Below are 23,488 nucleotides of genomic sequence, written 5' to 3'. Positions count from 1 at the left end.
AGTACATTGTAATTAAATTGTATTATTGTAATTAATGAAATTATTTTTCATTTGGTTTTTGTCAATGATTTCTCAATAAACAGAAAATTAGAGGCTTTTATCACGTTTTTTTCATTTCTGAAATGTAAATTCATATAATTTGACTGAATTTAAATCTAATCGACCCCAACCCTGATGATGTGATGTTTTATGTAAAAAAAATAATAATAATATACATAGGTCTTGTAGACACGATAAACAGCCCGCAAGGTAATAGCAATCAATGTTAATGCATCCATGTCTAGTAATAATACATTATTTAGGTTTAAATGGACGGAATGAGCTAAACAGTAAGAGCGAGACATTGGAGCACATCAGTCAGGGGCGGAGTCAACAGATGGAACTGGTGAACATTTCTTGGGCGCAAAAGAGCAACAGGCACGTTGATGATGGGGGAAACACATCTACATTGCTGGTCTATGCTTGCCATTTGCAGCAATATTGTTTTTGGTCTAAACTGAAATGGCCGACTTATGACAACTATTGTACTTGTGCTGAATTGAGGACAATACCGATTATCTTCATTTATGTGACATGTTAATGCTGACAGGTAGACATTCCGAATTGGTCTCGTGCATATTTCACTCTCACTGGTTATTATGACCATTATAGAACACTGATATTATTACAAGCTGTTGATGAGACGTGTGACAGGTTAGGTCAGCGCGAGCCATTCATTTTGCGATTGAAAAAAAGCGTCAAAAGTCTGGAAATTCTGATTTACATTTAATTGGCACTTTTCAAATATATAATAGAACTGTCATCCAAAAATGAGCACGTTAAACTACAGTAGCTAAATAAGGTTTCTAATGAGCCGTTGCTATGGCACCCACCACTCGACAAATGCAGTCCACCGAGCTAACTAGTCTGAAACACAGACATCTAAAAAAATGTTCACAACACACTGTAGGCTATAGACAATTATTTCGTTATTCTCCTTACCTGGCGACCGACTATGCTGTCGTAGTTATAGCAGATGAGACGTGTTTGTTTTCTCTAGCGACGGCGGCATCTCCGGGATCTTCTTTACCTGGGAATCCCAAACAACTTCCGGGCCCATGCTGGCCGAATAACCGTGCAAGAGCAGTCTGACCCAAAGTGATAGTCGAAAACATCGATGCATAATGGGAGTTGTGATTGAGACAACCTAAATATGCAAGCGCCAACAAATAATTATTTGCATAACTTTTAATTAACTGAATACATGTGCAACTGTGTGATGTGGGTGCTAAATGTGTGAATCAGTCTTGCTCACATTCTCCCAAATCAATGTCTATAATCTGCAGGTGCATGGATATATCAGTGTTGCATTGAATGTGCTGTTCCAGTCTCCAGTTGCAGTCTAAATGGATCTCTTACCTGGCTAAAATATGCTAGAAAAAAAAAAAAGAGGCCATTAACTACACTCGATATTAATGAGGGGCAGTCAAGTATATGATTGTATGCTTTGGTAGTGTACAATACGACGCAGTAGTTTAGTCATCATTAAATCATTAAACATCATGGTACTCTCCACTAAATGCCTATGGTGTTCTCTAACTTACCACAAGATGGCAGCAAACAATGCATTTAAGTACGTTTTTGTATTTTGTTTTTTGACTTTTTAGCATGGTGGTAATATGTAATAATAGAGCAATGTACTAATACAGCAATATTATACACAAATCCAGTTTGGGAAAACCAAATTTCATGAAACAGGGCTGACCCTGTTGATCCTCTGAAAGGAAGACCAGCTGTCTCAGTGCCACAACATTGGCATGTGCTTTCAGGATTGTCAAGAGTTGGGGTGAAATCATTTATTATGACGAGGCTTATGTCTTTGGAGCAGAATCTCATAGGCCTCTTGGATCTTTATAAACATCTGCTGTGACTCTGCCATCTGGCTTGGATTGTGGTCTGGGTGCCACACCTTCACCAGCTCCCTGTAGCTGCGAGAGATCTCCTCTAGAGAGGCTTCCTCATTCACGGACAACACCTGAAACACATCCATGCACATAGTATGGGCAAAGGCACATACAAGTAAGATGACCTAAGAGAACATATAATGCAGGCTTCCAAAAGATAAGATCAAGACATGACACATTCAAAAACAACAAAGCATTGAAGAAGACTTCAGACACTTTATCTTCTAATATATAACGGCAACACTCTGTTACTACTCACTTGCAATGCCTCTTTCTCTCTTTGACTGTGCTGTCTAAGCAGTATTTCCAACACCTTCCTCCAGGCTTCCTCAGTGTACCCCCCTCCTGTGAGAGCACACAGGATCCTGTAAGGTATCAGTACAATGTACTCCACAACCCCTCGGAGCCAGGGAAAGAACCAGAACATGTCTAGCAGTGCTGCCACACAGTCAGACAGGTAATACAGCGTGGCAGTGGTGTTGTGGAAAATACAGTATCCCAGTGGGGCAGAGAAGGCTAGCCAGGCCAGAGCAAGGCGATAACAGCGAGGACCTAAACAAGAGAGCAGGAGAAACATAAAATCATTAATAGCAAAAAGTAGCATTGCTTGCTTGAAGGATTATTCTCTGTAATAGCCAAGCAAATTGTGAGAACATCGTTAGAATTGTTACAGTAGTGGAATGTAGTGGACGTGAGATGTAATGTCATACCCAGTTCTTGGGGGTTTCCAGAGCGTCGAGGAGGTTTGAACCTGCGGTGTTGGGCAGCTGCAACACTGGCAGCCAGACTGATGGGCAGAGTGGAGAGGGTACTACCATAGAAGATGGGGGAGGTGATGACACAGGCAGTGAGGGTCTTGGATAGATCTGAGGTCTGCTGGCCAACACTGGATACCAGGTGCACCCCAGCACCCACACACAGTGGCAGTACGATCCAGTAGAAGAAACTGAGTGAGTTCAGGCCAATCAGTGCCACTGTACCAAAATAAATGCCTACACAAACCTGACCAGCAAATCTGGCAAGACTCATAGGGGGAGGTCTGGCTGTGGGGGGCCTTCTTTTAACCCCCTCTGCCTCCCGATTGGCTTCATTCACGTATGCAGGGATGCGGAAGAACTCTCTTGCCCAACCCACCCCAAAGCCTCCCAGTGTAAGCATCCACAGCAGTGCATGGTTGTCTCTTCCTAGGTATAAGTGATGAAGGCCCATTGGGCCACCCACTGCCCATAAAGCATATGTGACTGTCACTCTTTTTGCCATGATAGGACCTCAGTGGATCAATATTTCAACAACAGAAGGAAAAATGGTCAAATGGGAGAGCCTGCAATTGATAAACAAATGAAAATCAATTATTTTTTATGAAAGATGGATAGGCCTAACTCACAGTCAGAAATATTTTTCATTAAAGGAAGTAAACATATGATATACCACATCATGTTAATACATATAGCATAACTGTGTAACTATGACATTTACATTTACATTTTTGGTAATTTATCAGACGCCTTATTCCAAAGCGACTTACAATCAATATGTTTGACTAAGCAAGTAAATCATCAATCCACAAGTCGTAGCAGGAAGAGTAATCTAGCTCAGGCCAGCGGCCATTGGCAGTCGTCTTGATTAATATGTATAGTATTTATAATGTATTTATAATATAATTGATCTATAATTATTATTATACATCATTTCTCAAGATATTCAATGGAAGAGTCAGAAGAACTAGGCCTAACCATACAAACAAAAAGAGGCAGCTGGGGCTGTCCACATACATTTAATCACATGATTCAGTCATATCATGTTGTGAACAGTGTTCTGTCATAGGCTTCCATCATAAACAGAAAACCTGTCACCTCTTTTGAAAGCAGATAACTGGACGACAAATACGGATAGTTAATTAGTAAGTTAGTTAAGCAACATTTCCCTCGAATTCGATCATGTAGATCGACCATTGCAAATAGAATACATTTGTAAAAGCTTACCGGAACAAATCACGCCAGTAAATACTTCTTCAGAGTATGCTGTTGCATCAGTTGTGTGGACTTTGGATGACGAGAATGAAATTGACCTTCACTCTGAATACATATAAACGTTATTGACCTCCCTTGATCAATTGCACTGAGGGTAGCCTATAGGGACTCATGGTTGATTTGGATAGCATTCAAGAAAGTAAGGCCATTGAAATAGAGTAAAGAAATTGTCAGTACTAAATGTATGTAAAACATCAATACTAACCGCAAAGTTATACATAATTGTAGAAAATGTATCTGACATAAAAGTGTTGAGGTTGTTTTGTTACAAATAAATTCGAATCTTGAAACAATGTTGAAAGAGAATGATTCTCAGAGTTGCAAGCAGCCCCCCGGATTCGATAACACCCCCTTTCTTGGGACCGCCCACCCCTTTCTCCTCGCCGGACTGGCCCCTTTCATTAAAGTCGCACCCAGCTGAACCAGCCAGTGGTGATCCGCCGGTGGAATTGAAAAGGGGTGATCTATTAGCACATCCCTACTATCGGAGAGAGAGATATGGATGTTTTCCTTTACTGGTTTGACATCCCTCTCTAGTGCTTTTAGCCCAGGACACGATTTGATTGTCTTTTAACACTTTATGCGTTATGGTTTCGGAGGATGGAAGTAGACGACGTGTCGGTTAGGGAGCAACTTTTCCACAACCGAGTCCGAGAGACCATAGTAAGTAACAATAGAACTATATTATGTACTATATATTACTATATTACTATATAACTATATGCGAGAGACCATAGTAAGTAACAATACTGCTACTGATCGTAGGTCTGCTAATTGTTTTATAGCGAAATATTAATCTAGGTAGGCTACAAGTTAGTCCAATGACCGACAGTGTGTTTTCAAAAGTTTGTCAGCCATTCCTGCCATGATTCCTGGCTGAGGCCAGGAGGTTTTCTCTACTAAAGCTTGTAATGAGTGTGGGTAGAAGTGGCTCCATTTGGCCATCGTTTGTAACCCGAGGAGCCTTTCCTCACACCTTGTGCATGCAGGGGGGCTTTGCGACCCGGTATTCAAGGACCCCTCTTCTTACAAAGCTTTGTATAGCCTAATGATTTTGCAGAGATTAATTACCTGAAGTGGGAAGCCACTTGGTTCCAGAATAACTCCTCTGCGATTTTACCCTTGCCCAGGGAACCATGGACAATTCTTACTTAAACCAGTCAGGTCTGAAGTTAATCTACAACAGGGTACAATGGATACTGCACTTTACCCCTGTGAACGACTCTGTCTCATGCACAGATAGCACCTTTAGATGCACCTTGTTCCATGGGGAAAGATAACAAGTAACTAGTTAGTAGCCTATGATGCAAATCTTACAATGCATGTTTTATGACAGCAAACATTTATATATCAAACATTTATTATTAATCTTTCATTTTTAAAGATACACCTTTATTAAACCAAGTTACCCCAAATGTTATAATCCTTTCTGAAATATTCTTCAATATTAGAGTTCCTAGTATTTGTTCTTTTTTATTGTAGAGTTGAGATTTGGGGTGACTGCCAACACTTTTGTTGTTTGTTTGTAATTTCATATGCGATATTAGTGCATTTATTTTTGTAAATGTCATGTGAACCATTATCTATGTATTTTTTTTTTAAACACAATGCACAAATATAATTTACTATCCATGCACAGACACATGTATATGTAGGCTAAACCATTATTTACAATAACTGCTAAATTATTTGTCAATGTTGGTAACGATTTGTCAGTAGATGCGCTCATATTTGCAAACAAGCATCACAGTGTGTGAATAAAAATGAAAGCAGGGACAACTTTCAAAAGTTATAGGCCTAAATAGAAACATTTGGTTGTGTAGGTATCTAATCTTTTCAATACAACACGTAACTTGTGTTGGCACTGTGGAATCTGCATTTGCTGATAAAAAAAAGAATCAATTTGGTGAAAAGCAATTAGACTTCCTCTGGGCCCCACGCCGCTGTCTGTACAAGGTGTTATAGGTCTCATAGGAAAATCCTTTTTTTTTTTTACTCTGCATAGGCCCTTCATGCCTAGCAGGACTCTTTATCTTGCTCAGAGATGACAGACAGTTATATCATGTAAATGATCCGAAGCCCCAGCCAGCTTGAACGGACAAGAGTTGCAGCAGCAGGCTGAAATACTCATTCCCCCCTTTAGCAAGCACACTGATCCCCCTGACGGCACAGGATCTAAAAGGATATTCAATGGCCTCTCCCTCTACTGTTCTGTTAAGGGCCATGGTTCAGTGGCCTGCTTTTGGGACCACTACTATTATAACAATTACACTATAATCACTCATGATTCTATACCCTTATTATGACCTTGCCTTTCACCCTGGCCTAATGCTGTCTAAGTACCCAAGATCCTGAGTAGCTTACTCCTTCACTGGGTGCTCACATACTGTATTCATACTGTATGACCCCTGAACCTAGCTGGGCAGTAAATGGCTTTGGGCTTGGCTTATCATTGACCCTTCTTGCCCCACTCATCTTGCAACCTTGAGGATAACTTGGTAGAATGTGTGTGTGTGGGTGTGTATATTAGGGCTGTCCATGTTAACGCATTAACGTTCGTGATTAATTAGGCTGTTCATATTACCAGAAATTCATCCTAAATTCTACTGACATGCATGGAAAATGCCTGTAGAGGGGTTTCAAGACAGAATGATTTGTATGCTCGACTGTAATGATGACGACAGTCGTTGGTTACATTGGTGACACTTGTCATGTTTACATATGTTTAGATGCTAATCACCACCACTTGGTGTTGTCCCGACAATTTTCCTCTTATAGTATGGTTGAATGAAGGCTTCATATGTGTATTTGGACCAGGAATATCCTATAATATAGGATATGTTCCCTTATTACAAAGACTGGGACAGCGACACTAGCTTCAATAACTGAGCTGGATTCAAAAGACAGACAGACAGTGTTCTGAGGCACAGCTGTCTACCCGCTTTGGTGGTTAGGTCCAGAGCAGGTCTGCTGGCGATAAGGTCCGGTGTTACAAACCAGTTGTGAAGCTCATCTTGTTAAAATACTTTTGCTCATGGACAGTTTGCTAACCGTAGCTAATAGTGTTAAGCTGGGGCGCTTGGGTGGCGTGGCGGGTTGAGCGTTGACCATGTGGCCGCAGGGTCCCCGGTTCGATTCCGGCCGGGGACATGTCCTGCATGTCGTCCCTCCTCTCTCTCACCCATCCTTCCTCTGCTGTATCTGTCAAATAAAAATGACACTCAGAAAAAATTACTTTACTTTTTTTTTTTGTGTTAAGCTAACGACTATAACAATAACAGCTGTTTAAACGAGCAATACAACCTGCTACTGTCTGTGTAATAATGTTTCTTAGAAGTAACAATCAGCACTTGTTCAGTTAACAAAGTAGAGACATGTACAGTGTAAACAGAGTGTCTGTTTGACATCCTCTGGGTTTTAGCCGGAGGCTACGGTACCGTTTCCCCAACGGCAGTCGTTCAAACTGTTTCTGATTTGGGTTGCTGGGGTCTTTGATAATCCTGAGGGCCTTTCTGACACACCGAGCGCTGTGGGTGTCCTGGATGGAGGGAAACACACAACCACTGATCTTCTACGTCTCGTTAACGATGCATGTGAACATTAGACATTGATGGTAAACTCTGTGATAACCAGTGGTCACGATTATGTCGTGCTGTAACAGAAAAGCAGATTAGAGTATCAACAAGATAACCAATTTAACAGTTTCAAAGCAACATATGACTGCAAGTTCTAACCATGCGTTTTAACGTGCGTCAAGGACAACATAGGAGACTATCGTGGGCCTAACTCAAAGAATATCTGTCCCTCTCCTGAAATATCATTCCCAACAAAGGACAAGGTGTGAGATACATTACAATTGCAAAGGAGTGGCCAGGGAGCGATTTTCTCAGGCACATTACAATTGCAAAGGAATTGACAAAATGTTGGTGTGACTTCTTCAGGATGTCTGCCAGGCTCATTCAACTGCAAATAGTTATAGTCCACATTGAAATCAAGACATACACCACCATACTCTAACTTGGGGAGTCATGGGGACTATGTAACTTGCTTTAAAGCAACAATTCTAAATATTCTAAACTGGAATTTGTCATTCTACAATCTCTAATGGCAGTTTCCACAATTCAGTTAGGCTCATCTTAACTTTGTCGTAACTTGCCCTGCAGTATTGATCTGTTATTCACCTTCCTCTCAAGATTGCATCAAATGTTGCTTTCTTCTGTCAATACATTAGCACAACTTGCTCTAATACAGCATACAGCACACCTTTTTGGGGGGCTTGCTTAACAGCATTGTTAGACTAGTTATTTTTTGCAGCTATAAGGTATACATCTGATATCCTCTTATTCCACTTGTAAAGAAAGGGTTGCACAAACTCCAGTATGAGCAGGCTCTTGAGCTCGCTGTCTCTAGCTGTTTAGTAGGAAAAACAATACTGTATAGAGTACAGATAGACTAGAGGATTCATCTTGCATGAATGAATCTTGATGAATGCATCAAAAATAGAGGTTTTTGTTTTACTGTATTTAAGGACTTGCTGAAAGTTTTCTTCTTCTTACTATAGAAAGGACCACTCTACGGCTCAAGGCTTGAGGGAGACACAGAGGTTCGATTTGGGCATTTAAGTGGTTAAGCCAACCAAGGCACTCCTAGCACCTTCGCCAGCCCAACTCTGGGCTTATCCTGCCAATCAGGTGTTCACCTATAACGGCCTAAACCCCCCCTGTGAACCACTTTGTTAGATAGAAAAGGGGTTTGGCAGGTTTAGACTGCACAAGATCAAATAGTTTTTCTCAAATCTTATTGCTGTCAGAAAATGTCACCCTAAAGTGGGTCACACAATGCCCGTCCCCCCAAAGGTTAGGAAGAGGAGGGGGTATGTCAATCCCTCTTTGTTACTGTACCATATGTCCTCATATTCTGTTGTTAAATGAACTCTGTCCATATGTTGGAATAATGTAGGCTAGTCTTTAGACTGCATACATACTACTACATACATACACACACTTACATGTATTTAGAAATACATTGATGTTGTTTGAGGCTACAGTGATGTAAGAGAACAAGAGACCTTGTATTGGTGTGAAATAGGCTAATGCTTTGAAACCTGATGCTTTCGTGCACAGAAAGTATTACAATGACAGGCCTAGAATTCTATCATACCTCAGCTGATTGGGGTATTGTCATTGGCCCATTTTTCAGCCCATAAGTACATTATGTGCTGGAGTTAACAACTTTCTGAAGGAAACTATGAGCCATATGAGTGTTGTCCCGTTTGCTGCCACTCAGGATGTTCCTCTGATCTGTTGTTTTTCCTCGCCTCAGGGGTGAATGCCTGTATCCTGCCACCTTTGTCTCTCTTCCTTTGAGCGGGAGGGAGGATGTGTGTGTACTTTTTTGAAGTTCCAGTTTGCCTAGGTTTGCATCCAACATCCAACCATGTTCGGGCAGAGAAGTTATATTGATATGATATTAGTGCAACATTATTCACCCCCCACTGCATGCAAACAAAACTCTGATTTAGAGCTTAAGAACAGTTGGCTACTTGTACTTGATCTGTCCACTATGGGCCTAATCATCAACTAGTCTATTTCAATTCAATGATAAGTAGGCTTGGATCAGTAATGGAGGAATGATGCTATGGAGAACAGGATGCTGTCACGTTGGCATTTCAGTCACATGGCTTCTTTGTTCGCCTGAAGTCATGTGACATACGGAGGAGCTACAAGGAGTTATCTATAAGATGTGGTCCTTGTCCTTACATTAACTACCTCTTTCCAAATGTCAAAATCCCATTGCCTATAAAACCTGTTCTTTTGTGGCTTCAAATGGTAGGCATAGGGCGATATCATTGGACATTGCCTTTGTGAAAGAACATGTTGACATAACACACTGCGATATGGTAAGTGTTTACTCCAGATAACCAAGATAACAAGTCAAGAGAATGGTCGCGTGTTGTCCTGTTCAGGGAATAAATTACTCTTCCTCTCTTCTTAGTCTAATCCTAGACCCCCACACTCACCCTTTTTCTTTTATAATGTGGAAAATCTTCAGCTTCCATCTGTCCCTCTTGGCCTTGTCATGCATCTCACTATCTCAAGTCGTCTCTCTAGAGGATCATGGAGTCGGGTCATTTGTGCTGGTCTGACTCACTTGTTATTTAGGATGTGTGATTTAAAAAAATAATAATATGTGAACTGAAGGAACGCTTAAAAACATTGAGGCTCGGTCAAACCCACAGGACGTGACTAGCAAGGCCAGCGGTAGCTATGGACAGGGGTGGGCTCAGCCCAGCCAAATGTATGTGTTGCCCACCCGATCAAAAGTTGACATTTTTCAACTTCTGAATTGTTGATATTCCAGGGGTGTGTTTGAAGGTCATATTTGTATGTCTATCTACCACCTGAAAGCTTAGCTTTGTCAGAAAATCATCAACTAGTCGGCCCCTGCCCACCCACGGTGTTAGTGCTGGTGCCAGGCCTGTTGACTAGATAGTTACACAACTGTGCCAGTCTGGGTCTGGTTGTTCTGTTTTTTGTCAATGTTATCTTGTTGTTATCACTTTCCCTCTCCTTACAGTATCTTCTGCAGTTGTTCTGTTCTCTCTTCCCTGTGTGTTCCTTTATTCATCTTGATCTATTTCACTCATCCACCTAGCCATGTTAAGCGTCTCAGATAAGCACTTATGTCACACACTGCAATGCATGTAGCCATAGTGAGGTGAAGTCATGAGTTGCTGATAGCTTGGTTACCTGTCAGACAGCTACCTGTCTTGTTTTGTTTATCTGAACCTCTAGGCCCACTTGTTTGGTGCAATACTTAATATGGCTCCTAGATACCACCCAAGATCCATTGGTTTTGAGCCTAGGGCTATGCGTAACTTCTAGGCTACTACAGTATTTTCATCCACATTTGGAATATAATAAAGCCAACTGTCTTATGTCATATAAATGTCTTTATTTTCTCTCTCACAGATCTGTGTCTTTCTCTTCACATGCCTCTACATTGTGTCCTACCTCATTCTCACTCACTTCAAGAAGAATGCAGACTTTGTCACTGGTGAGTATGGATATTTGCCATGATCTTAATTGGTAAATAGGACTCCGGGGTATTAGACAAGTAGTAGTAAAACTGCTCTATCAAATACCAAAGCCAGAGCAGTCCAAAGAGGAAGCTCAAGGGTGTTTAACTTGCAGATTTGCTTTTTGAGTGCACACACAGCACAGCAGAAACGTTATTATGGAAAAACGGGTCTGGATGAGTTTTCCGAAAGCCTTGTAACTCTGTACTAACGCCTCCGTAAGTCTTAGGGATATTGTTATGTTTTTTTATTTTTAAGTGCTAGGCCTATATGTTTTTATAATTGGGGCAATAGGAATAGACATGGATTTTGTGTTCCATGTAGGCCTACTTTTGCACATGCGATGTCCACGTATAGCTATCTCCAGGCCTAGCTCTAGACTTTGGCCAGAACATCGGGTCCCAATCGCTGAAGGAGGTAGTTATGTAACCACTACCTCAGGTCCCCTGTGTGTTAAATCGACTGAAGGGCAGGAATGTTCCTTGAAGATAAACATGAACTATCCGTTCCATACCTAGCCCCCTGATTAAGGCCTCACTGACACAATCACATCATGAAGACTGCTTTTGTTCATCAAGGATATACATCATCATGCTTATGTCCATGCTCTGTGCTGTATGCTTAACAACTTATGTTTTTGTTTCTGCCATATTGAAATGTAATGACTTATTAACCTAACCTTTCAGTATACAATACGCGCATGGCCATTTTGCTCTAATAGAAATGCGTCCTCTCATTGAACTAATTCAGTGATGAAACCTGCTATAATATGCTATATTCACTTATCGAAAATGTGAGTTGTTCAAATGTTGCATTGGAATTGGGTTAAAGTTATGTAATCTATCCAATAGACTCTCCTTATTGGAAGCAGATGTGGCACCTCCAACAAACTGGCCTCTATATCACACTGCAGAGCTTGTTTGGCTTTTGGAAGGCAATCTGTGAAACCTGCTCTGCATTAGTGCAGTGTTGTTGTTTCCATTGAATGTCCACAGCTGAACATTTGCAGAACATTTGTGCCTTGCAGCTTAATTGAATTGCACCATGCTAAGGCTAGTTTCTGTAAATCAATGCAGACTGTTTTTCTACCCTCCTCTTTATTTCTAGACACTGTTTTTGTATTTCTTGAACACAATGTACTCGGCATTACTGTACATTTGTACATGTACATTTGTACTGTACATCAGCTTTTTTTCTTAGTCTGTGTCTATCACAGTGTCTTACAGATGTCACTCGGAGCATACACGCTCTCTCACTGCCCCCCCCCCCTTCTGTTTGGTTCTGTTTTCAAGGTCTTTTTCACTTGTAAAGATCTTCCTGTTGCTGTTATTTAATTTGATAAAGCTGCCTGTTGAATGAGCTGCCTGAGTACAGTTGATGACGTGAGTGTTATGACTTCGAGGCACTCACTTGTGTTTTCTGATTTTCTTTTTCAGATGACATTGAAGATGCCACCGTCAACAAAATTGCGTAAGTAAAGAGCTTAATGATTAACTGACTGACTCACTCACTGTGATTAGAATGTCAGTTAGTGTGAGTCAGTATTCATGTCAATATGACAAAATGAGATGTGGCCGCTTGGCTGTGGTGTTACGGGCCGTTCCTGTCTGTTTATGTCAGCTCGCTGCCCTTTGTCCCTACACGCTGGCATTGGGCTGTTCCCTACCCTCTCTACCCTGACAGCTAGAGGATCAAACACACGCACACACCCTCTCACACATTTTCCCTCTCTCTCTTTCTCTCTCTCTCTCTCTCTCTGTAGGCTGTGGCTGTGCACATTCACCCTCTCTGTGGCCATGTGTGCTGTGCTCCTGCTCCCCATCTCCATCCTGTCCAATGAGGTGCTGCTCACCTTCCCACAGAGCTACTACATGCAGTGGCTCAATGGCTCCCTCATCCGCGGTACTGGTCCAAGTCTAGTCTACTCCTCAACACACTCCATTCTGTTTTTTTAAAATGGCAATTAAATCCGTAGCATTGATAGTCAATGAGCTCCAAGAAGCACAGTGCTTTGTGTCAGGTACAATAATGGTATTGTTCATATGGCAGAGCTTTTTCTGTATAGCCTTGCTGTTGTTTTTGGAATTTCAGTCAGAAATATAAGTAGTTATACCATTTAGATTAGATGGTTCTACAACCTGTTGTTGAGTCAACGGGGCGTGAACACAATCGCATGAACACTAGAGATACTCTGAAACCTCACATGCGGCAAGCATAAGGTCAAAAGGAAACGGGGCCCCATACAGTACCTTTTGGGGAATTATTCAGATTGTGCAGCTGCCCTAGTTTCTTCTCGAACTCATTGAGCTCTGTTGCTTATTTTCATAGAGTTTAGCTTACAGATGTTAGTGTAAGCCAAAAACTATTCCATCCTTGACTGCTAGGATACGCCCCACTGTGGCTTTCAGTGGTATTGTCTCAATTGTTCGAAAATGTATTCACTTATAGTTGGCCTTGAATTCTATCCATAATATGTGCTACTGCATATTTACTGTTGTCTAATATAATATTTAAGTAGTTTTTTTAATAGTAATATATATATATATATATATATATATATATATGGTATATATACTATATTACTACAAATGTAATGAAAAAGTCTCTTCCTGTCAATCAGGCTTGTGGAACTTGGTCTTCCTCTTCTCCAACCTGTCCCTGGGCTTCCTCATGCCCTTTGCCTACTTCTTCACTGAGTCTGAGGGCTTTGTGGGGTGCAAAAAGGTACATGTTTTTGTATGTCTCACACACTGTCTCATGATATCATTAAAACCGTTGATTGAATTGATTTGAAGATCGTTCATTGTCAGACAGAATGTCAGAGATGGACACATCTCTGCAGGCTTCTTTTCAGGGGGTAATGTATTGGGCTGTGTGTGTGTGTGTGTGTGTGTGTGTGTGTGTGTGTGTGTGTGTGTGTGTGTGTGTGTGTGTAGGGGGTGATGGGGCGGGTATATGAGACTGCTGTGGTGCTGCTGCTGGTCTCCCTACTGTTGCTGGGCATCGTGTGGGTCGCCTCAGCCGCCCTCCACCGTAACACAGCCAGGGAGAGCCTCTACGGTGAGTGGGCCCACTCCACCACACTAACATAGTTTAAATCTTTAAGTTAGTTTGTAGAACCATACAGTCTATAGTGCCTTCTGAAAGTATTCAGACCCCTTCAATCTTTCCACATTTTGTTGTGTTATTGACTCAATTTAAAATAGATTAAATTAAAATAATTTGCCATCAATCACACACACAATACCCAAGAATGACAAAGCAAAAACATGATTTTAGAAATTTCAGGAAATGTATATATATATTAATTTTTTACAGAAATACCTTGCATTAAGATCGACTCAATTCAACTTATTGAGTGATTTGTTGATGACATTTTTGCATTTTAGCTCATTTTAAGAGTGTCATACCAAAGGGTCTGAATACGTAGGTACATGAGGTATTTACATTTGAATACATTTACTGACATTTTCTAAAAAACGTGCTTTCATTTTGTCATTCTTTTGTATTCTTTTATTTGAATCCAAGATGTGGAAAAAATTAAGGGGTCTGAATACTTTCCAATGGCAATGTATGTGATGTTTCTTATAATGTGATATTCCTCCCCTCCCCTGTCTCTCCTGTTTCAGACCTGTGGGAGTACTACCTGCCCTACATTTACTCTGGTGTCTCTCTCTTTGGAGTGCTGCTGCTGTTGTGTGAGTAAAACTCTTGATTGGTTCTACCATGTACTTACTGGTGAATAGGGGAACTCTACCTCAGTGGTTGCTCTAGATCTAGGAAACCTTTTGAAAGTATATGATTTGGTCCTGTCAAAAATATGCAGTTTTAAAAATGGTGAATCATTCTTCCTCTCCTGCCTCCATGCAGTGTGCACTCCCTTTGGACTGTCTCACATGTTCAGCGTCACTGGGAGCCTTTTGGTCAAACCACGGGTGAGCGAGAAAACGGATGTCTCCACATATTGTATTTTTAAAAAAAAATCTGAGTTTTTAAATGATAAACATGGAAAAGGGCCCTGTGCAAAAGTTTGGGAACCCTTGGATTATTCTTTGTTACCTTTTGATAAGATGATTACTAAGGCCCAGACCAAATTTACTCGTTAGGGCTCCAATGAGCCAGGTGAATATAATTTGAACTATATATTCAGAAGTAACTCCATGCCTTCTAAAGTATCTAACCGCGGTGGCTGTTGTGTCTGGTGTTAAAAAACATGGGTTCCTCTAAACAGTTGTCCAAGGATGTCAGAATCACGATAGTTCACTTCCACCATCAAGGAGAATGCTACAAAAAACTCTCGCAACGTTTCAAACTACCCAAGGGTGAAGCATTTGTTGAGAAGAACACCTTGCCAACAGTTAAGCGTGGAGGTGGATCCATTATGCTTTGGGGTTGTGTAGCAGCTGGGGGCACAGGCAATATTGTGCGGGTGGAAGGAAGAATGGATCCACCAAATATCAAGACATTCTAGAGGCTAATGTTCGAAGGTCAGTCCAGAAATTAAAGTTGAAGAGAGGTTGGGTATTCCAGCAAGCAATGACCCGAAGCATACCTCAAAATCAACCATGAAGAACCTCCAGGAAAGACGGATTAAGATTTTGTAATGGCCATCACAGTCCCAAGACTTGAATATTATTGAAAATCTGTGGAGAGATCTCAAGCATGCCGTGCATGCAAGAAGGCCGAAGAATATTTCTGAGCTAGAGGTGTTCTGCCAGGAAGAATGGGAAAAAATTCCCAAAACAAGAATTTAAAGACTCTTAGCTGGCTACAGGAAGCGTTTGCAGGCTGTTATAGTTGCCCGAGGAGGAGTTACAAAGTACTAGCTGACAGGGTTCCCAAACTTTTGCACATGGCCTTTTTCCTTGTTTTATTATTTTGAAACTTTAAAAAGTACTTGCTTTAAAATGTGATGAAATTTGTCATGTTTAACTTTGTACCATTAGAGGTTAGGTTTGCTTCTTTTCACTGGGACGCACTGTGCGATTTTGGGCTGTCCCAGACAAAAGTTCACCAGTCTTGGCAATATCTGTGGTCGTGGGTCCAAAATGGTGATCCTACCTTGTACTGTGTGTATGGTTAAAATATTGACTGCTGTTACGGTCTTTCGACCAAAGATAGCCTGCGACAAATATCTGACAGTGTCAGAAATTGTGGATGATCGTACGTGAGCGTCTCGCAATGTGAATGCTGTTACGACCTACGTCAACTAACCAACGAATAGAAATGCAGAATGGAATTACGCAATGATCAGAGCGACAACACAAGCGACAGAAAAAAACACATTTTTCTCTTTCTCCTCCTTTTTTTTTGCCTTGTCCATGCACATGAATGCCACTATTGTAAGTGCACGCTTCTTGCTATGCGCCATTGTTTATGTTTATCGCTGCTGCATGCGGCTCATCACACAGTGCATGCATCAAATTGATGGTCGTACCCAAGATTATTAGTTCCATGTCGCACAGTGTGGCTTGCAATGAACTTGTTAGATCCCAAAAATCAAGATGTTAATTGTAAAGGGCATTTTGACTAGGGGTGCCCACATTTTTGCATCCCACTGTATAGATGATGAACTATGACCAAATCTGTAAGTATCTGACAACAACCGTCTCACATGTCTCCTCAGCTGTTGGAGAAAGTGGAGGAAACAATGAACTGTGCCGTGTTCGAAGAGGCGTCGCTCTCCATGAAACTCAACCGTAAGTGGGCCAATGTGGTCTAGAAGGGATTCACACCACCATTCTCCTATGAATCATTCCAGTCGTGTGTGTGTCCATTCTGTCTTCATCATCCTCTCTGGTTGTAGGCTGTGGCACATCCTGCTGGAATGTAGAGGCGGTGAGGACGCAGTTCCTCAGTGTCCAGGCCAAGCGCGTCGCCCTGGGTAAAACTTTGTCTGAGCTACACACACAAGCTCCTCTCACACTGATCACAATGCAATGTCAAAGACTTGTCGTTCACATCCTCACCCCTCCATCAATCTCTTTCTCTCCCCCTAGAGACGCGTAGGAGAGCCTCCCCATGGCAACGGAACCTTGGCTACCCTCTGGCCATGCTTCTGCTTCTAGCTTTAACGGTAGACTAGTTGTTTTATCTTGACATTTGTCAATTTTCATTCTCACACACACACAATTACACTCTCACACACACATGCATATGTGCGCTTGTTATGGTATAATGAGTTGTTATCCCTCCCCTTGTTCAGGTGGTGTGTGTGCTGATGGTGTGTTTCCATGTGCTGGAGCTCCTCTTCGATGAGACTGCCATGCCAAGAGGAATGGAGGTGAGGACTAGGGTTGGGCAGTATCAATTTTGTCATACCTGTTATTCCGTCCTTCAATTTTACCGGCGTATATGGTATTAGAGCAGAAAAAAAAAGAAAAAAAACATTGCATGGGGCTTGTGTGTCTTTGCTCCATATATTTATCTATTCTACATTGTAAAACGTAATTATTCATGTGGAAACTGCTATACCATATGACATTTAGCCTAAACAATCATTTAAACTCACAGCTTGACAAACTGAACTAAACAGTTGGATAGCATAATCTGAGGCTTACCGTTCGTTCCCGAGGGCTCCGCTGGGAAGGTCTGACCATGCCATGCTGCTCCTTATCCCGAAATATAGACAGAAATGTAAGTCCTGCAATACGACATCCAAACCCGTCAAATCCTGGACTGCCACTGCCGCTGTTTCGAGTGCACAAATTGGGACATATACAGCCTCGATGAACTCGCTGACACCGTGACGTCATACGTCAACTTTTGTGAGGAGTTGTGTATCCCCACCAAAACAGTGAAAATTCACAGCAACAATAAACCCTGGTTCAACAAAGACGTCCAGCTTCTACGCAAGGACAAGAACTCAGCTTTTATTAGTGGAGACAGGGATCAATATAAAATTGCCAAATATGAACTCAGGTCTGCAATCAGGAAAGACAAATCTAATTATGCCATAAAACTGGAACAACAGATTGCATCAAGTGACACTAGAACCATCTGGAAAAAAGTCTATGACCAACTACAATAAAAGTCTACATCTGACATTGACACTGACCTCCCGGACAAACTCAATGAGTTCTATGGGAGGTTTGAACAGTTCCCAGTCCCACCTTACTCCTATTCATCGACTTTAGATCGGCCTTCAATACAATAGACCCGGTCAATCTCTACAATAAACTGGTGGACGTGAACATTGACCCCTGCATCTGCCACTGGATACGGAGCTTCCTGTGGAAAAGACGACAGAGGGTCAAGATGAACAGCCTTTCATCTCGACCCTTGACCCTCAGCACAGGAGCCTCACCCTGGCTCTTCTCCCTCTACACTAACTACCTGATATCCCTCCACAGCTCAGTCACCATTCTCAAATATGCAGATGATGCAACCATAATTGGACTCATAACCAACAACAATGAAGACCGTTATCGCGAGCAGATAGCACAAGCAGTCACTTGGTGGCTCAATAACATGCATAACCTCCAGCTCGACTCATTAAAGACACAAGAACTCATCATAGACTTCAGGCACAGCCCCCCCTCAAAACAAAACATTAACATCTTTGGAGAACCCATAACTATAACAGATTCTTTCAAATGTATTGGCACATATCAGTAACTCACTCAAATGGAACATCAACACAGATAACATCACCAAAAAAACAAAACAACGACTGTTCTTTCTCAGACAGCTCAAAAAATTCAAAGTGAAACAAAACCTCCTTCAGTTCATACTCACCTCATCCATCACAGTTTGGTTCAGCAGCACGCACCGTAAATCCCGGAAAAAAACTACAGCGAATAGTCAAAAAAACATCTAAGATCATTGGCACCCCTTTTCCATCAGTTGAATCATTACATCTCAAACGCACTACCAAATTATCTCTGACTCCTCCCACCCTGCTCGCACCTGTTTCAACCCTGGCCACCAAAACATCCCGTTTCAAAAACAGTTTTTTCCCCTCTGCTATAAGGACTCAACACTTGACTCACTGCACTAACCCTGCCGGATGTACTGCACTTTATAGTTGTAAATATTGACTATGATTTTGTCTTGTGGTTGTGTGTACATTGTCCATTGTGATAGTCGTGTGTATGTCTGATGTATTTGACACTGCTGTATTGATTTTTTTCCATCTGTACCGACAACAAATTCCACCGACCTTGGTCGTGTGGTCATTAAACGATTCATTCATTCATGGCTTAATAAGAAGCATCACACACTGCACAATGTTAGGAGCATTGTCAGTCGTTATGGCCAAGAGTTTATTCACATCCAAGTGCCGTGCGGAGTGCATCAACAACGTTTTCCGCCGTGTGGTTTTCTAGAAAAAAGCTAGTCTGTAGGCATTTTGACTGTAGTTTCCAGTCGGGTGTGACAAGTCGTGTTAACTGACGACCACACACACTTGATACGGACAGATATCCCGTTTGTGCAGCTGTTAATGGGTGTTTGAGGTGCAAGTGTAGATTAGTTTTCATTAGTGTTCCCATCTCTGGCTGTCATCTTTATCATGCAAATAAACTCGGCCAAATCTCCCATCTTTTTTTTAGGGAACAAGCCCACCAGTTATCTTTTCTTTTTCTTTTTCTCCTTCTCTAACCTGAGGTGGAAGAGGTCACTTGCAACATGCAAAGTTACACTCCTGAAATGATTGTGATACTTTCTCCAACCACGCTGGCGTGTTATACATTGTGAATTGACAAACAACGCTTAATTTGGCTTAGGTCGATAGATAATATTACCGCTATACCTCTCAACCCTAGAGAGGACCCCACTAGAGAGGAATATGCTGTGTGGCCCTGGTGGTTTGCTCAGAACCCTGGCTGTTATAGCATCTGGATGGCCTGCTGTTCTACTCATGCTGTTTAGATACCTGCAGACATGTTTCCATATGGCGATTATGATAGGTACAATAACCTGTGTGTTTCAGGACCCTCGTCTGGGGACGGCCTCCTTCTCCATGTTTGGGTCTCTGGGAGCAGCAGTGCAGGTGGTCCTCATCCTGTATCCTTTCACTTCAGACCCGCTGTCTTACACACCTCACCTCCGCTGATCATGTTGAAGTACATATTTAGTTGATTGCTTGTTAAGTTAATGGCTTGTTTGTGTCTAACATTCTGCGCATTTATATCGTTTAATGACCACAATCACCTATGAAACAACATCAAGCCATGGTCGTTTTTGTGTATGTGAAAGTGTGCTTATGTCCGACTATAAGGAAGGCCCTTCACTCCTTATGTCAGTTATCTGATGGTGTCGTCAGTGGTGGGCTTCTACAGCTCCCCTCTCTTCGTGGGCCTGCTGCCCCATGCTCAGGACACCAACCTCACACAGGTATACTGGTCTGTCTCTCACTTTCCCTCATAACTCCAGTATGAGGCTAACTGTATATGAGCTGGAGGTGCAGTCCGTTCTAATAGTGAACTTTTCTCCCTTCCTCAGATCATTGGGAACTGTGTGTGTCTCCTTATTCTCAGCTCTGCACTGCCTGTCTTCTCTCGCACTCTTGGTAAGTACATTTTCCACTTCGTGAGATTTGGTTGACTTATGGTCACCTTAGTTAGAGTTTCTGGTTGTAGTACCTTTTTCTGACCACCAGGTGGCATGTGGCCTGACAAATGTTGTCCTCAGAGTAGCAGTTGATTGATCTTTACCAATTCTCTGTGTTTCTCAGGGATCACACGGTTTGATCTGCTCGGAGACTTTGGTCGGTACAACTGGCTGGGGAACTTCCACATTGTGTTCCTGTACAACATTCTGTTTGCAGGGCTGACCTCTGCCTGCCTCATCAACACCCTCACCTGGACCGTTCAGAGAGAGCTCATCCGTGCCCTCGGTCAGTCTGCCGCTCATGACAAGCAATGTTTGTCTATGTTGTTTGGGTCCTCTTGATAAAGTTTAAGAAGTGTGTGTGTGTGTGTGTGTGTGTGTGTGTGTGTGTTTGTGTGTGTGTGAGAAACATTGGTGTAGAAGGGCTTTACAGCCTGTATAAGCAATGGGCAGTGTTTTCAGAGTGTCTCTAGGGTTAGGTGTTCCCAGCAACTTGGTCCATATTTCCCGATGGGCTGGTCCCCTTTCCTCAGATAGAAAGCGTTCAATTCTCTCAGGAAAGTGAAAGGGGACAGGAGGGGAGTAGGGTCCCTACGGGCCTACAGGCCTAGCTATGGAGTTGTCACCCTCCCCCCCCCCTCCAGAGCACGCACACCCTCTGCCCCTCCGCCCAACACAAACAACAGCTCTGAGCATGGACACGCCACACACTCACACACCCCCCTTCCTCACAGGGCAGATAGCATCTCTGCTCCATCGTAGTTCTCCTACTCCTTTCCCTTGCCTCACCACAGGCTTTTGTTCTGTGATTGATGGACTTTCTTTTCACCTAAAGGTGTATGTGCGTGCGTGCGTGTTGGGGGCAATTATGCCATACCACTCCACCTTTTTAATCGCAGTTGTGTGTTGTTTTCCCTTTGCAGGTCTCCACAAACTGCCTCTGACTGTGTCTTGCTCCACCGTCCCATTCAAGCTCCTCCTGGCCAATGGACTGTCAAAGATCCAGTGTCATTCCATCCCTCGCCCCGCAAGCTTGATCTCCTACTCCCTGGGACCTGAGCCTTGGACCAGTGGCACCTTGAGTTCCGTCCTTCAACCAATCGGTGCTCAGTTCACCAAAATGAAGACAGTGGAGTGGAGGAATATGTGTGCGGTTTGGCAAATGGAGCGGTAGATATCTGCTTACTGACCAATACAAGTTGACCTGGGGAAGCAACTGGTTATTTTACTACATGGGTTCTAGCACATTTACTGTGCATAGTTATCTGAGCCATACAGACCATGAGAGCCTGGAATATAAAAAGGGATCAATGCTGTATCTAATACCATACAGCATGCCACAGCCGGACTACTGCCTTCTAAAAAATCCATGATCTAGACGTAGCTTGGACACTACTCTGTCTGGACAAGTGTAAAAGTCAGCAGAGCTATTTTGGAACATTACGTTGTGGCAGTGACAACATTTCCTCTTCCTGCTCTGCCTTGAGCAAGTCCTCTCTCTGTAGCCTCCCCACGCCTTCCCCTCTCATGTTGTACCACTATTTTTGGGGCCTCACTCCTGTGAATCCCACTTCCATGTGTTTTGTCGGGTCTTGTCTGCACTGATGTTGTGTTAGTTAATGAGAGAGGATGTTTCTAATGGGGGTAGAGGTCATACTCACTCTGCATACCTTGACCTTCAGATAGAGGAGGGGCATAGCATGACTTTGTTAACTCTTAACATTGGAGTAATAGACCTTTGTATGGCAAGATACCTGAACACATGAAGACAAATCGAAGGGGCATATGTGATCTTCATTATTTTGGCATTGTGTATTAAGTCATAATTGAAAAGTCATTTTTGAGTGGGTTTTCACTCAGTCTTGAATTGTCATGGTTCTATAAGGGTTTGTGAATAAACCAAGTGCAATACTGTTTACTATGGAGAGTTAGGTTTTTGATTAGATGGTTGGTGATCTGAATGTGTTTTAGTTTTCAACAATCTTGTGAAATAGTGCAATATGTGAATGTATGGGACAGTTTCATGTTCCCAGTTTTATGCTCAGTCAAGTAGTTTGCTGGACATTCACTTTAACTATCACGCTCCAATTCTAGTTAGAGATTAACACACTTTTAAGATGAAATCTAAATGAAACATTTCTTTCACTTTGTTTTTATTTTTTGATGATAATAAGCATGTTGTGATCCTGTGTCATGGTTGTCCTTTGCTGTATCAGCATATTAAGTTGTATTAGCCATGACATTTGTTTTGGTTTTGTTGCTCTGTCACCAGCAGAGGACAGTGTCCCCCAAACACACCATCAGCCTGAAAGTGTCCCTGAGGTTCAGTTCTCCCTGGTCAGTCATTACATAGAACACAGTTGATGTATTAGTAGGTTTACTCATTTCACTTCATCTGGGAATGTATTGTTTTAGGAGCACATTTGGTGTGGGTAAAGGGATTGAGAGTAAAAATGCAGTAATACTGTATTATTTGCCAATCAAGGGCATTTGTGTAACAAACTGCAGATCCTCTGACTACTTTCACCTGCTGCTCTAAAGCACATGGATGATGGCTGTATGATTTTATGTAGTATTTTTTTAAAAAGCTTTGAAGTGAATAGAATGTGACCAGTTATTGAAGAAAAAAGATCTTAAAATGTTTTTACGGTTTACAATAAATTGTTTTCAACATGCTTTTCGATACTCAAATGTTCGTGTCTTTTGTACGTGTGTGTATGGATACATTTGACGGAAGATGGCTACACTACACATCAATCAGGCTGTTATAATACAAATATATATATACTATAACTGTATGTCTGTAACTAGTCATGTCCCAGTGACAAGTCCACACGTGTTCCTGGTGGGTTAGTGAGTGTGTGTGAGTGTGAGTGCGTGTGCGT

At 42.1% G+C, this 23,488-nt stretch overlaps 2 protein-coding genes across 3 annotated transcripts; one reads left to right on the top strand and one right to left on the bottom strand.

Moving 5' to 3' along the window:
* Nucleotides 1-1,241: 1,241 nt before the first annotated feature.
* Nucleotides 1,242-5,145, bottom strand: dnajc22 (DnaJ (Hsp40) homolog, subfamily C, member 22). Of its 2 annotated transcripts, none has more exons than XM_080533966.1 (4): nt 5,045-5,145; nt 2,654-3,264; nt 2,203-2,495; nt 1,242-2,014 (listed from the first exon to the last, which is right to left on the bottom strand). In XM_080533966.1, the coding sequence occupies exons 2-4, from the start codon at nt 3,201-3,203 to the stop codon at nt 1,832-1,834; spliced, it is 1,026 nt and encodes a 341-aa protein (XP_080390092.1). In that variant the 5' UTR covers nt 3,204-3,264; nt 5,045-5,145; the 3' UTR covers nt 1,242-1,831. The 2 variants fall into 2 exon arrangements, with proteins under 2 accessions (XP_080390092.1, XP_080390093.1); XM_080533967.1 differs by lacking the exon at nt 5,045-5,145 and adding an exon at nt 3,926-3,982.
* lmbr1l (limb development membrane protein 1-like) lies at nt 4,425-23,245 on the top strand. The gene is made up of 17 exons (XM_080533965.1): nt 4,425-4,636; nt 10,945-11,029; nt 12,488-12,521; nt 12,814-12,953; nt 13,672-13,775; nt 13,988-14,111; nt 14,681-14,749; nt 14,922-14,986; nt 16,678-16,750; nt 16,858-16,935; nt 17,051-17,127; nt 17,257-17,334; nt 19,984-20,057; nt 20,297-20,387; nt 20,496-20,562; nt 20,728-20,889; nt 21,527-23,245. The coding sequence occupies exons 1-17, from the start codon at nt 4,574-4,576 to the stop codon at nt 21,775-21,777; spliced, it is 1,635 nt and encodes a 544-aa protein (XP_080390091.1). The 5' UTR covers nt 4,425-4,573; the 3' UTR covers nt 21,778-23,245.
* The last annotated feature ends 243 nt before the right edge of the window (nt 23,246-23,488 follow it).

The sequence above is a fragment of the Nansenia antarctica genome (assembly GCF_963989245.1).
Source record: "Nansenia antarctica genome assembly, chromosome: 6".
NCBI lineage: Eukaryota > Metazoa > Chordata > Actinopteri > Argentiniformes > Microstomatidae > Nansenia > Nansenia antarctica.
Note: the sequence above shows the minus strand (reverse complement) of the source record. Positions and strands in the feature narration are given on the sequence as shown.

Coding starts and splice junctions, on each gene's coding strand:
- dnajc22 (XM_080533966.1), bottom strand. CDS start 3,203: ATGGCAAAAAGAGTGACAGTCACATATGCTTTATGGGCAGTGGGTGGC. Junction 2,496..2,653: donor TGGAAACCCCCAAGAACTGG/GTATGACATTAC, acceptor TCTCTTGTTTAG/GTCCTCGCTGTTATCGCCTT. Junction 2,015..2,202: donor GAGAGAAAGAGGCATTGCAA/GTGAGTAGTAAC, acceptor GATGTGTTTCAG/GTGTTGTCCGTGAATGAGGA.
- lmbr1l (XM_080533965.1), top strand. CDS start 4,574: ATGGAAGTAGACGACGTGTCGGTTAGGGAGCAACTTTTCCACAACCGA. Junction 4,637..10,944: donor ACCGAGTCCGAGAGACCATA/GTAAGTAACAAT, acceptor TCTCTCTCACAG/ATCTGTGTCTTTCTCTTCAC. Junction 20,890..21,526: donor AGAGCTCATCCGTGCCCTCG/GTCAGTCTGCCG, acceptor TTCCCTTTGCAG/GTCTCCACAAACTGCCTCTG.